The 9,870-nt window shown below is 37.3% G+C and overlaps 1 protein-coding gene across 1 annotated transcript; it reads right to left on the bottom strand.

The window, feature by feature from the left end:
• Window positions 1–322: 322 nt before the first annotated feature.
• Window positions 323–9,576, bottom strand: LOC121855567 (transcription factor E2F5-like). The gene is made up of 9 exons (XM_042350567.1): window positions 9,462–9,576; window positions 7,080–7,301; window positions 6,264–6,422; window positions 5,982–6,089; window positions 3,427–3,591; window positions 3,051–3,228; window positions 2,375–2,494; window positions 1,341–1,397; window positions 323–1,133 (listed from the first exon to the last, which is right to left on the bottom strand). The coding sequence occupies exons 1-9, from the start codon at window positions 9,567–9,569 to the stop codon at window positions 1,000–1,002; spliced, it is 1,251 nt and encodes a 416-aa protein (XP_042206501.1). The 5' UTR covers window positions 9,570–9,576; the 3' UTR covers window positions 323–999.
• Window positions 9,577–9,870: the final 294 nt, after the last annotated feature.

The raw sequence follows: 9,870 nt of genomic DNA, 5'->3' as shown, positions 1-9,870 counted from the left end.
TGTTTTTGCATTTTTCATTGAAATTAATGGTCATTCTGAAATTTAGTTAACATATTGATAATATATAGCACAGTGCAGTGTTGATTTAAAGAAAATAATCTTGAATTACACCTAGTGAACTTAAAATTTTATTGGTGAAATGACGGCATCAAGGATGGTTCCACTTAAAGGTGATTTCTCCTCCATCCCCACTTCCTTCTCTTCTCCCTTCTCCTCCACCCCACTTCTAATTCCCATCATCATCATCAACCAGGAGCCTTCTACATACACACCTCAAAGTAAGTGTACTTTACTGCATTTTTTTTTTATTTCGTATGTACTTTTCAGTGAGCTGGAACCAATTACCCAATATCCCATTGAAACAATGGATTCAGTTAACAAAATTTTTGGTTAACAAACGACTTTCTGGAACGAATTGTGTTCGTTAACCGAGGGACCACTTATGAAAGACCTTTAATCCATGCCATGTGAAGAAAAAAACGTTGGTAGACCCACATAGGATAATTTGGTCATAAGATAAACTGTTCATACACCCTTAAAAAAAATTAAATAAATAAATAAATAAATAAAAAATGATAAATAAATGAAAAAATCTTAACCAGTTTCTCTCCTACAAATATAACATTTTAATTTTTTATATTAATGCATCTCTATTCTCAAAATACCTTTTGTTTCCTTTGTGCATACTGGACAAACTAACAATTCTCAACACAGATATTTTACTGACCAGTTAATGCTCAACTATTCTGCCCTCACTAACTTATCTAGGAACCCAGACTAGCAAACACCTCTTCAGTATAGAATACCACACTGTTTGGACTGTTAAATATACTTCTTTAAGCCTTTGGTCAACCCCAGGAACCATTTGATCATCTCAATATGTGGTTCATTTCTGCCATACAAAAGACCTAACATTTGCCCTCAATGAGATTTGCAAGTGCTTGTCTATCCACTTAATGCTACAGAATATTTTTTTTTCCTTTTTAAATTTCATAAAATTCACGGTAAATCTGTACTAAGTGAACTTAACATTGGAACATCAAAGAAGTCACACACGCCCTCCGTCTCATCCAAATTGAACATGTAATCTCGCTCTGATGGCGGTGGACTCAGTCGTAGTAAAGGTGCAAACACTGGGGGGAGTAAGGAAACCATTAGTTATAGGCAAAAGTCCCTTTTCTTTGCATACACACACAGGTGAGAGAAAAAATCATAGTACACATAATAATATTTACTAATATACACTATTATCTCACCCTTTTTTTACCAGATACTGTTACCAACAACTGTAAACACACAAGACTAGAAATATATATAATACTGTACTGTACTGTACTCACTTTCTGCTGTTATTAGCTCTTCGACCAAACCTTCTCCGATAGTTGACAACATTGTATCTAAAAACAAATAAATAAATAACCATTACATCCTGATCTTCATTTCTAATGCACAAGAATAGTAGCAAATCAAGTCTGGCAATCTTGTAACATATTAAGTACAGGGGACCCCCCAAATTCACGGAGATTAGGTTCTCAAATGGTCGCGAATCGCCAAATCCGCGAATAACATTTGCGGGCCGGGAAAGAGGGGGGGGGGGACTTTTTACTTGTGTACAAAGAAATGTATATTTCCTTTACGTATTTGCTCTTAGGACAATTATTTCTTTTACCTGTATTGTATATACAGCCACTCCCCAACTTACGGCCTACTCGACTTACGTCCACCCGCACTTACGACTTTCCCAGTGCACGGTGGCCAGGATTAAGGAAAACTGACTTATCTATCATTCATTTTCTCTGGTACGGTGTTCTCCTTCCACAATAGTCTCAAAACTTCCGTCTACCTGCCACTTTCTAAACCTCTGGTAAGGGTCATTATAACCAAGACTGTTCACTGGTACAGAATATGTAGTTCATGGCCTCAGCACACCTACCACTGCATTCTCACATTTTGATTCGATGCCAATTCAGTTCGGAGGAGACACAGACTTTTCGAGATGACTGGACTGTACTGGACAGAAATTCATGTTTACCATTACAAAAACATAATTCAAATCTCATGGTATTTACCACGTCGGATGTTCTTTTAAAGCATAAAATCACGGTTGAACAGTTTTCATCACAGACAACCAAACACAATGAGAGTTAGAGAAAAATAAAGTAAGTTACTTGCAGAAACTAATAATACACCTGTACTCGTATAATCAAGATGACACAATTGCTTTCCTTGGCCACATGTTCACAGTAATATCCACCTTGTGTAATTACCCATCTTACACAAGCCTCTCAGTCCCAAACTTTTCAGCTGACAGATACTTAACTGTAACATTAACCATAACTTCAGGTACAGATGACAACAGAACAAATGGACATACCTGAAGTACGGGAAAAAATGGGAGATGTAGCCAGACTTTCTTCCTGACGCTCCTGTTTGATATTGGCGATGGGGGTTGGAAGCGGTTCCTCAACGTGCTCACGTTTTACCATTACATCACCTGGAGAAATAATAAATAAATATATAGTACACTATTTTTTTTCAATCTATAGTGATAAATCTAATTACCAAGCCTTTCCCTAAGAATGCCTAAAGGTTCAAACAAATTTCCTTAAGATCAGGTTTATCATTTCACCACCACCTAAGCAAGTAAAGGATATAACAGCCCTGCAAAATGCTGTACCTTCCTTTGCTCATTTACCTACAGAAACTAATCAGTCTTATACTCGCTCCTCTTTAATAAAACTAGTAAATATGATATTGTGTAGAATGCTGTAGATGGCCTCAGCTCACTTGGAAGGACAACAGTGATGTGAACTACAGTAGTTTACACAAACATGTGTATGGCCAAAAGATATGAAGTCTAGTGGTTAGAGAACTGCAATACTGAGCAAATGGGAGCAATTACTGTACAGCAATACCTGAGTAATATTCATGAATAATGTAAAAAACATCAATGCTGGCAGCAGCAACAAGTGGCATCTGTTCATTAAATTTTTTATTACATGACTTGTCTTTGGAAGCTGCATAATGCATCCATAAGCATAGTCACTTACTGGCCAAAGACAACTGTGCCGCTGCTGCTGCTGCTGCTGCTGCTGCGGCTGCAGCTGCTGCTTCCTGTCTTTTGCGTGCTCTTCTGGGTGCCAAAGCCTCTGTTACACTACTAACTCCTGCTGAAGCCTTACGAGGCACTCTACGAGATACTGTAGCAGTTTCTGCAACATCACCACCCTGTGAGAGACAAAATTTAAGTACTGAACATATAATCCAAGGTAATATTAATTTACAATAAGAAACTGACCAAGAGATGTTTTTCATTGCAATCCCCATCTAATAGGCACAGTTAGGGACTTTTCCGACTGATACACCCAAGTGTTGTCAATCCACCCTTTCACTGAGGTGTGTATATATATAGTCAATGGAGCTTACCTCTGGATGTGACGGGATTGGTGCTGTTGGAGTGTGAGCCGTGACGCCTTTCTGAGGAGTTATACGAGGACGTGATGTAGGTTGCTGGACGGGAAGTGATTGGGCTACTCTCTTCACACCCCTTCCTTCTGGTTCTTGTTTCATCATGGTAGATGGAGGTGGAACCTACCATAAGAATACAAGAATAGCATTATTTTAATAAGAAAATAACACCAAGGTATACTGTACAAAAAAAATGGTTTAAAACACATTTTCAGATCGAGTATTCCTCCTTCCATATTTCAATTGATTTACATGGTGCCTTGGCCTGCCCAGGTTATATAAGACCTCTAAAAACGGATATCTATGAAACACTTTGTTTGGATTCGCTGGCGGCAGAAACCTGTAATCTTCCCAAACTTGATGGAAAACTCTAAGTTTAAGTAGCTAGTCCCCATAACTGGGTATATCTTAGTACTCAGCCTTACTCATGTGCTTGATGGCAACTTATTCATTTTAGTCAATTTCTTTGTGTGAATTTATCTTACTAGAAAGGAGGGCAGTTCATATTCATACAGTAAGTAGACATCCCACACAGTAATCAACCTTTGTTAAGAAGAAACCTGCAGGGCTCTCTCTTAGTCCAACGCCTTTTAATATCCTTTGTTATATATTTGGGAAACAGCAATGAAGAGATTAATTTTCGACTACCAGCCTCCTTCCCATAATTCCAAATCCCAAACAGTTCAGTATAATAACAACAGTCTCGTGGGGTTCCAATAACCCAGCACAAACATATTAAACCACTTATTTTTATCCTTTGACACACATTGTAAACTAGCTCCATGTCTCACTGCCATCTATGGTACTCCTGTCCGGTTACAGTCCAACTCGGACCATCTCGGATAACCAACTCGAACCACTTAGGTTAACGAACTCAGACTAAAAGGTAAAAGTTTACACATTTTTGCATGAATGATAAAAGTACAATGATAAAAAGCAGCATAGATTATAAGGGGGAGGAATTTATTTGTTATTATTTATCTTTTCATTCTATCTTATTAATAAATTAATGTACATATGTGGAAGAGGTGAACTTTTTTTCTTTATATATATATATATATATATATATATATATATATATATATATATATATATATATATATATATATATATATATATATATATATATATATATATATATATATATATATATATATATATATATATATATATAATTTTTTATTTAGCTCACAATTAAGATCACTCTACCTGGAAACCTGACAACAACACCCTCACAAAATATGACGGTTGAGGATAACCTGATCAAGAGATCTTAGGTTGACATTCCTTCCACAACAATGTACCCACAGAAAGCGACCCCACTTTACCTGGAGATCCTCACAAAATATGACGGTTGAGGATGACCTGATTACAAGATCTGAGGTCGATGAGTCTCATAACAATTTAAATAATGAGTTACTTAATGCACAAAGGCAGAACATACAATACAGAAAACTCAGATCAAACAACAATGACCCCAAATGGATAAATAATTTTTTAAAGAATATTATTGGCCAAAAGAAGGCTATAGGTTGGAGAATAAATCGTGAAGTTTACCTCCGAGATTGGTATAAGGTATTGGCCAGTAGGGTTAAAACCGAGATAAGAAAGGCAAAGAAGAATAATGAACTGAATGTAGCAAGGGAGGCAAAGTTAAGCCCCAAGGGATTCTTTCAAATGTATCAAATTAAAATATGAGACAAAATTGGACCAATACCGGCTAGCTAACTGTCAACGACGGAGAAATGAGCAATAATCTGAACAAATATTTTTCAACAGTTTTCACCACCGAAAATTTAAACATGATACCCGAGGCACCGACGCGAGATAGAAGTGACTAATAACGATGTTAGTAAGCAAATAGACAAACTAAAGCCTAATAAGTCACCAGGTCCCGATGAGATAGTTGCCAGAGTATTAAAGGAATGTAAGGAAGAGCTCAGTATGCCCTTAGCAAATTTTTTTAACATGTCACTAAAAACGGGTGTAGTGCCAGAATCCTGAAGGATGGCAAATTTGATACCGATTTTCAAGAAGGGAGATAGATCCTCTAATTACTGTCCAATCAGTTTAACATCAATTGTAGGCAAATTGCTGGAAGCTATAATTTCAAACCCTATTCGAAATCACCTGGAGAAGCACAAGTTCGAATGTGAATCACGGTTCATTGATCAAGTTCTACTAACATAAACTCATAAAATTCCTCCTTCATACCAATTGAACCCTCGGTATTTACTCATTCACACTCTTCGTATTTCAATGAACCAAAAAGAGACATAAAACATATCTCAAACTCATTCCTGAACCTCTAGTCAGCTACTTCTTTGAAGTGTGAGAGGTGGGCCGAGTTGGTTATTTAAGATTGGCCAATTTTGGGAATGGGCCGAGTTGGAGGTACACCCTCCTGTCCAGGTGTCTAGTCTTCTGAAACTTGAAGAAGCACATGACAAATCCAAATGTAAGCCTTCAAAACCTTTATTGTAGACAGTGTCAATATTTGTGGTAAGACTAACCTGCACCACCAGAGGTGGGGAGTGATCCTGGTCCTGGTTGACTAGCAGTACATAAATTGGCCCACTCTCTGATTTCAGGTGAATCTGGTACTTCTTCTCACCATGTACCTGTGAACATTGGAATAACTGTATCACTGACCATCATCTGTAGAGATTATCGGTAGACAGGCATATCATTCTTCAAAAATAAACTTAAAACTGTTTTAGGTTTTCTTATATTTATCAAAAGGTTAAAGGCAGGGACTATACCAATAAAAGTAAAGTAAAAAATAGTATACTAACCACCTGAGGAATGGGAACCTCCAACTGGGTACCTGAGGGTGCCTGTATAGCTAATAATGTATCGCCCTGGAAGCAACTGCAGATGTCTTCATGATTCACATATGCCATTTTATAATTGCTTAGATCTTCAGTGATGTTTTTTATACTCTGCTGTACATACTGTTGGGAGATGATATATAGCTTTCAGGTATACAATTCAACATAGGTGTGAATGTTGTGCCTTGCCAATATTTGACACCTGAATAAAATTTATCATTTGAATGATCCTGACCACTCCACTATAATATTACAAGATATGCTCAAATAATTCATTTAAGAATTACTTACAATTAACACTGATCAGACAACTGCAGACATTAGGTAATAATAGCCACAAAAAAAATAGTTTCCCAAAAATTCTGCAAGCTGGTCTGGCTATCATAGTCATACAGTACTATTTATCGCTCTTACAGTGTCTTTAACGAAATCTAATCAAGATGTACCAGACCACCAAATAATTAAAAAAAAAAAGAACTATCACACTGACTAAAATTTAACACTGTACATACTGCAGTCATTATGAGCAAGCTAATACAATATTATGTTGATTAGAATAAATTTTCTTCATCTTATGCAAGTTATGGTGAAAACTGATATCTTGATAAGTTTACTTCCACATCTATATTCGTCAAAGTCCTAGCTACATGGAGTCCACATTTAATACTAATACAAAATAAATTCATATCATGGAATTCTTCAGTTTCAAATTCAATCAGATTAGATAAATATTATTTAGGGCCCTCAAATTATATCTCACACTGAAGACAGTGAACCAACCTGTCTGTGTTGGTCAAGCATCTTCTCATGCTGGTCAAGTTCAGATATTTCCTCCTTTAGCATGGTGGCTCGGTCTGTGAATTCCTGGGTGTTGGAGCCTGGCCCCCCACCCTTCCACACAATAGAGTTCTTACTCTTCTTCTCAATTAGCCCAATGCCCTCCAACACATTGGTAATGTCATAAATTCTCCTCTTCTGTCGTACGGCCAGTTGATCAGCAGCCTGTGAAACATCAAAAGCATTTAAGCAGTCATTTGTTAAGTTCTTTACAGCAATGTGTACATTACAAACAAGGCCTTCACCATCAATTGAAACTAAGACCTCTCTAAGTCGGACTATATGGGGCTTGAGTCTGTTTCGCGTATCTAGAATTCCGACTTATGTATAAGTTCCCAACCTGGGTGCTTTCAACCATAATTTTGCTGAAAAATTACTTCCAAAAACAAAATTAAAGTTAATACAGTAGTATACATTTATACAGCACTCATTTTTATTGTAGCAGAGAAATCTTGTGGAGGAAGATGGGGGTTGCTTACAATACATATACTGTATTCACACTTATATATACTACATATATAATTACTGTACAGGTGCTTATTTACAGTAGGGTCCTTATGCCAGCAGCATCTTGTGTTCCTAGGGCCAGGCGGTCACCTATCCAAGTACAATACTAACCAGACCCAACTTAGCTTAATTTCCTGATTGGACTTCTATTTAGTTACAATTATTTAATATGCACTTAAATCTAGCTGATGTCATAAGAGATATTGTTCACGGAGACCCCAGCATCAAATCTGTATCTTATTTTCAGTTTTTTTTCAACTGGTATAGTTTGAGCACCATCCCTTTTCCCCCAGTGGTCCTCAGTGGTATTGTTTTGCCTTTATTGTTCTGTACTTGCTTTAGAGGCCATAATTATACACTAGAAACAAAAACAATAAATTGCACAGTGGAGCAGTGGTCACAACAAAAATGCGGGAACTGATGTCCCCCCCCCTACAGGGGTCTTACTGTATAAAGTTACTTTTCTGCAACTTTTGGTTGCATCCAAATGATTTGTCATGTGATTATGTGTTTGTGCATGTGCAGAGCACCCTAGAATCACGTGGTCAGCCGCCACGACAATAAAAATAACCATTAGAGTATTTCTTACCTTACTCCGAGTCAGGGCCCAGAATGCGTCGTGGGTTCCTCTGTTCTCTAATGTTTCCTTATTTTTTTAATTAAATAATACAATAAACTTAAAATAATCGAAATCGCACCCAGCACATCATGACTCCATGTTGCAACTAATTAAAAATGTCCCGCATCCTACCACCCACACCGAATATTGAACGCTAATTGGTTGAATCAAAAGTTGAGATTTTTTATTGGATTTGATTGGCTGCAGCCATCCCCGATTTGATTGGCGGCCGCCCCCAACACATGCGCAAACGTACGAACGCACAATTTGAGCACCAGCGTAGGGGCAACGGGTGCTCTGATTTTATTCTTTTTAAAATTCAATAACTTCCTTATTATCAATTTGTGACGGAAGTGTAATATAAGAAAATTATCATAGAAAAAAATTGTTCTATCGATTGAGTGTAGTGAATTTCCAGAATTCTGTGGTTGCTGTAAACTGCATCATTACCGGTTTCATATCTAATGGAGCTTCAGTATAATAGACTAACATCTCTATATAGCAGTAATTCACCTGATGGAGGCTTCACATCTAACGGACCCTCGATATAACGGAACTTGGGTAAATTATTATTAAGTGCAAGTTCACTCGTTTTCACGTTCAAATTTTTTTCCCAATGGTTTTTAGTGAGAATTGTTTGGATCCGACATTCATTTCTATCGCAAATTACTCATACATAAGTTAATGTTAATTAGCACTTTTAATTGAAATTTGCGACAGACAGAGAAAGTAGTAGACCTAGGCATGGCAGCTGTATTGACGGACTGTATTGTATATGGTTAGGTTAGTCAGAAAGGCCATACCTACAGAATATCCTGTGCCTACAGTTTATAACATGTGTATATATGTCATACTATTTGTACACAATTATCTTTTGCTCTACCACTTATAACGCTGCGGTCATAGTCACATAAGCTGACCCTAGCATTAACAAATGGTGTTACAGCAAAATGTCGCCCAACAATGGCGAATATATCTCACTCAATTTTACATACACAACCACCACCCACGTTCAGGTCATCAAACGTCTCTGCCTTGCCGAAAAGAGAATACAGGGCCTCACACACTGGTCCAGGATGAAGGTTTAACAGAAGCAATGTGTTAACTGGGTGGTGGTAGAGGAGTGAGCGGCGCCCACCAAGCTGTCTCACCCCCGCTCTAACACACCTTGACCAGCCGCCTTTATTATGTCTACTCACAGATTTAATGTCCAGGACTCCATCCTCGGCTTCCTGAAGAAGAGATACGAACTTAGACGTTAATAACCCCAGGGACTTCTCTTGTCTGCTCGGCGGTATGTCTGCCATGACTGTATTTGTTTTTGTTCCAATAATATTTCAACTGCTGTCCCCTAAGACCCATTGATTTTAATATCAACAACATTGAAGGTATAGTTACAAAAAGATTTATTTATTTTTTTAATTTAGATTAAACACATACAAGCGTTACGTTTATCATAAGCTATGTGTCTGAAACAAAAGACAAAGTTAATTTCTGAACAGTTTAGATAACATTTTTAAAACTTAGGTTAACCCGCGTGGATTCGAAATTTAAATCTCTGAGTTGAGTTAAACTTATATAATAACTCACCACATGATATACCTGCCG

Source organism: Homarus americanus, unplaced genomic scaffold (genome assembly GCF_018991925.1).
Source record: "Homarus americanus isolate GMGI-L3 unplaced genomic scaffold, GMGI_Hamer_2.0 scaffold48406, whole genome shotgun sequence".
Classification (NCBI taxonomy): domain Eukaryota; kingdom Metazoa; phylum Arthropoda; class Malacostraca; order Decapoda; family Nephropidae; genus Homarus; species Homarus americanus.
Note: the sequence above shows the minus strand (reverse complement) of the source record. Positions and strands in the feature narration are given on the sequence as shown.

Bases quoted from the DNA above. Each gene is read 5' to 3' on its own strand.
- LOC121855567 (XM_042350567.1), bottom strand. From the start codon at position 9,569: ATGGCAGACATACCGCCGAGCAGACAAGAGAAGTCCCTGGGGTTATTA. The intron at 6,423-7,079 runs GTTGGTTCACTG...ATCTCCCAACAG, and splicing joins TGCTTGACCAACACAGACAG to TATGTACAGCAGAGTATAAA. The intron at 3,592-5,981 runs GTTAGTCTTACC...TTCTTATGGTAG, and splicing joins CCCCACCTCTGGTGGTGCAG to GTTCCACCTCCATCTACCAT.